The 4794-nt window shown below is 36.0% G+C and overlaps 1 protein-coding gene across 1 annotated transcript; it reads right to left on the bottom strand.

The window, feature by feature from the left end:
• Positions 1-240: 240 nt before the first annotated feature.
• sf3b5 (splicing factor 3b, subunit 5) lies at positions 241-4580 on the bottom strand. The gene is made up of 2 exons (XM_049481730.1): positions 4378-4580; positions 241-780 (listed from the first exon to the last, which is right to left on the bottom strand). The coding sequence occupies exon 2, from the start codon at positions 754-756 to the stop codon at positions 496-498; it is 261 nt and encodes an 86-aa protein (XP_049337687.1). The 5' UTR covers positions 757-780; positions 4378-4580; the 3' UTR covers positions 241-495.
• Between the last annotated feature and the right edge of the window lie 214 nt (positions 4581-4794).

The following is a 4794-nucleotide window of genomic DNA, read 5'->3' as shown; positions in this document are numbered from 1 at the left end:
TTCTGTTCCTTTTAGTTTTATTTTCCTTCCATGAGAGGCATTCAGAAGAAGATCCCATCTCTGAGCTGTTTCTGTTTAGAGAGTTTGTGGCCATTTCTGGACAAAATGTCTTTCTGTAAGAGCTGCAAAGTGGCGGCATTCCTATTAAAAACACTTTCACGCATTTTTTTCACACATTTTTAATCTGTCATTTCTATGACACTCCCCCAGCAGTGAATAAATGAACTTTAGTAGTCTGTGTGGTGAGGGGAAAACAGACTAAGCCATTGTTTCTTTATTGCTTTTCAGACACAGGTATTGATCACATACAAACTATAAAACAGCACAAAAAGCAATTATTTACCAGGAGTGAACATTAATTTATAAAAAAAATACCAGGTATTCAAAAACAAAATTCCTCTTTGCTCTTCACTCTGCACTCTCAACATTGTTTTGACAAGCAGTAGAGAAAATGAAAAACACTACTGTGCGAGTCCACTCAGACCAGGCTGCACTCTAAGCATCCTCAGGCTTGTCAGCAGGTGGACCGCAGGGCTGCAGCATCTTCTCCATTAAGTTGAAGCGCACACGAGCTTTGCTCTCGTTCTCTGAGATGGAGAAGTAGTTGAGAAGGTCAAAATGTCCCATGTAGGAGCAGTAGGAGTCTCTGTGCTGATTTACCAGCCATTCCCATTTGGTGGTATCTGCATGGCCTGTTCCAATGTATTTGGACTGCAGGTGCTCCAGCTGGCTGTGGATGTTGTAGCGGTCAGTCATCTTTAGTTACAGATAAGGATATACCTGAAGGAAAAAATAAAATATTTAGGTCACTTTAAACCATATTGAAGGATAACTGTGAACCATGCCCACACTGTTTATGATCATGTTCACTAACCCTTCACCTTTACATATTGTCTTACAGATATGAAAAATATCATATATTCTGGACACACATCCACTTCTGTTCATCGCTTATGTTCCAATCCAGGCAATTTAAAACCTTTCTATTGTCTTTTTTACTGTCCGTAAAAAACTGTCAGTTTTTGAACTTGGGAGATAAGACAGCAAAATAAACTGATATTCATCCCTGCAGACTGGTATGGGTTTGTAACCAAGCTGCCATTGAAACCAAGTGGGCTGTAGCTATTTTTCTACAAAAAAAAAATCCATTCATAATTATACTACTGCAGCCATGTGATTATTCAAATGGTCATATAAATAGCATAGATTGATTTCTTAGATTGCAAAAAAGGCCTTCATTTACAGATTCTCAGTTTTAAGTGCTGACAGATTGAGAACATTCTCCAAAAAGAAAACAATCTACAAGGAAAAGCTAGAATAAATGGTGGCTGAAGGATAAGCACAAGAAGAGAAGAAGAAAGACTGATGAATACAGCTTTATAGAAGGCAGTTTTTAAATAAAAAGGATAAAAGGCTAAAAACATGATAAAAGGTTTTAACTTCTGAAACATATGCTTAAAGTTTCTCCAAGGACAGTTAATCATTTCGTTGGGTGGATGACAAAATTGAAACTGAAAAAGACTAATAACTCCAAGGCAGCAAAATGGAAGAAATGACCTGGAAAATGGGCAGCCAGACAAAAAGCGCCCCTGAAGCGGCTGCTGGTCCAGCACACTTCATAACCTTCACAGGGCCAGGTGCCAAACACCTCCCGAGATAAGAAATATGACAATAACTCCCTTAAGCATCACTTAAGTGCACAAACGTCCTAAATTTAACCATCCACTATCTTTTTTCCAGTCTTTACCAAACTGATCCACATGTAGCACATCATTTTGTGACTGTAAATTTAAACACACTATGAAGGAGACTTTTCTATGATTCTATGAACAAAACATATAAGTGTGTAATGTTGAAACATGTTAAAAGTTAAATGCATTTAGCTTTTACTTGAGAAGTCAGTTTGCAGTACAAAAAAACAAACAGTATTGTTTTAAAGCAATTTCAGCTTTGTTAAAACACAACATGGATACATTTAGTATTGGTTTTTTTTCCCCCTCATTTTCTTCCGAATTTACACGGCCAATTACCCAACCCACTCATTAGGACTCCCCCTATCATTAGTAATGAATACACCATGAGTCTGCTTCTTTTCGAGCTGCTGCTGATGCAGCATTGCCGAGCAGCCAGCGCGCTCGGAGGACAGCGCAGCTTCTCGGTTCCGGAACATCAGCTCACAGACGCCCTGTGCTGCAGACCATTACAGTCCATTATTAAAATGACCATACATATTATATGTGTTTTCTTTGTGTTCTATAGTGTTGTGTAGAATCCTAAATAGAACCTTTTGGATGAAATGAACGAAGTGTTTTGCTTGGGGAAAACTGAACAATGTAGTCCAACAAAAGAACCCAATGCCATCACTAAAGAACGGGAGTAGCAGCTTAATGGTTGGGTACTGCTTTTCCTCTTAAAGGACAAGAGCAGACTGCCATTAGAGTTGGACTGAGAACAAGTGTTCTCGAGAACAATAGCAGTAGGCCAATCACAGATACCAATCAAACCTGGTAATGAATCATCATACAGCACCTTTCGCAATGTTAAACCAGCAAAGAGTAAACATGCCTCCAACCCCTTCTGCAGGATTTATCACCAATTACTAGAAACGTTGGGTTGAAGTAATTGCTGCTTGAGGGGGTCACAAGATGTTTAATGCTGGGTAATTTTTCTTAATTTATAAATGCAAAGACTTAAACATACATTGTTTATCTTTAATTTGCTTTATTTCATATCTTATTTATTTTATATTATCTTGGTTTATATGATCTATTATATATGGTTTGGTATTTATATTTTATACATCCTATCATTATTATTTAAACTCTCAGTTTCCCCTGTATATCAAGTTTAAGGACCTAATTGTCAATCTTTGCAAGAGCAAAGTATTTGTTCAAGAACTTGAGTTGAGTAGTGAATGGTTGTGTTTATGAAGTTACATGTAGTTAAATTTCCCTCTTTTTTTCAATTTGTAACAAAATTCAGTTGGATTGTAACATTTGCCTATCACGATAAATTAAATTATCAACTTATCAATACAATAAACATTACAAAAAACATTATTGTTTGTACACATGTATGACAGTGTATATATGTATAATGGTCTTAAAATGATAAAATTGTTTATCACAAACATTTTTGGGACCACATATGGTTCACAAAGAAAATCGTATCCTGACAGGGCTATAAAAAAGTTTTACCTCCAATTTTCTACTTACAAATTTAGACTCAAACGGTCAGACTCAAAACTGAACTGTTAAACGTTACACTGAATAAAATTACCTTTAGGCTTTGTTTATTTTGGTTACTCCAATTCAATAGAGTAGGGGTGTGCCATATCGTATCGTACGCAATAATACCGCCACAATTTTTCGATATTGTGAGCGATATTATACCCTGAAATATCGTGCCATATCACCCACCCCCAATTATCACATCAAGGTACAACTTTTATGCTGTTTTTAGCAAAAGAAAAAAAATCACACTGTTCTCATTTCCATTTTATATCTACTAGAGACAGATTATATCTGTCCAGTATCATTTATTTTACTTTAATCCTGGACATATGGAGATATGTAGAACACATTATTAGTACAATGACATTCTGGATTAATTTTGGATTCTGGAGTAATTTTTGGTATTTTTTAAAATCTCAGTTAATGGTGTGCCATATCATATCACATGCAATAAAATAAATAATATTCATTTTCGTGCACTAGTGTAGTAGTTCTTGACATCATTTGAATCATGAATTTTTATTCAGTATTTCGTCATATCGCCAAGAGCATCGTTATCGCGAAAATACCATGAAATATCGTGATATTATTTTAGGGCCATATCGCCCACCCCTACAATAGAGGCTGTATATGCGTTTCTTGCCAGTCTTTACAGCAAGTTAACAGCAAAAATAGGTGTTAGTAAATGATTGTAAAATTACAGAGAGATCACAGCGTATTACTTTATAATAAGAATAGTAATTAATATTTTACAGCTTTCGTAGAGTAAGTTTTGGCCTAAATAAATTCACAATAACTTTGTAAATATTCTTAAAAAAAAAACAAAAAAACATTAACTTTAACGTATGAATAATAACCAAAATAAGAAAGCAAATGAAGTCCATTGCCCAGATGCCCTTATTCTTCTTTTGGTCAGTTAAACTCTGGATGCGGTCGCAATAAATCCGCTCAGCAGCAGCAGCAGAGTAATAAATCTATATTTTATACCTAAACTCCTAATAGCTAAATATCCTAAGAAACTCTGACTCACAATATACACTGCGGCAGCGCCGAGCTCTCCATTATCTCAGCTTAGCATTAGCTCAGCGGCTAAACACGGTCTATTTAACGACATAACATTTAAAACAGGAGATTAAAATCATACCTGGTTGCAGAAATAACCGCTGTGTTGTCTTATCTCACAGTTCTTCCGTTAAAAGTAGATGTTTCGCCTTTATCTCTAAAGTTTCAGAGCTGTTTAGAGATGAAGCGAAAGCTACGAAATGAAGCAGTGCGGGGAGGAACCAGTAACTCTTAAAACGCGCCGAGGTGCAACACAGATCACCCTCCGACAGTTCCGCCGCTCTCCCCGTGTCTCCTCCCACTGCATAAACAATCCGCTATATTATAGTTTCTACAAACAGATTAAATATTCAACACATATTAAGCTACTGTACATATTACAGCTAAACTCACTGCTTACAAAATGTAAATAGGCAAAAAAAGATGAACAATTACATGTATTATTTAGTATTTGCACTACTGTTATTTACCATTTTTACTGTCATTCCATCTCGATCAC

Source organism: Astyanax mexicanus, chromosome 7, assembly GCF_023375975.1.
Source record: "Astyanax mexicanus isolate ESR-SI-001 chromosome 7, AstMex3_surface, whole genome shotgun sequence".
Lineage (NCBI taxonomy): Eukaryota > Metazoa > Chordata > Actinopteri > Characiformes > Acestrorhamphidae > Astyanax > Astyanax mexicanus.
Note: the sequence above shows the minus strand (reverse complement) of the source record. Positions and strands in the feature narration are given on the sequence as shown.

Excerpts from the sequence above, each read along its gene's own strand:
- sf3b5 (XM_049481730.1), bottom strand. The coding sequence starts at position 756 with ATGACTGACCGCTACAACATCCACAGCCAGCTGGAGCACCTGCAGTCC.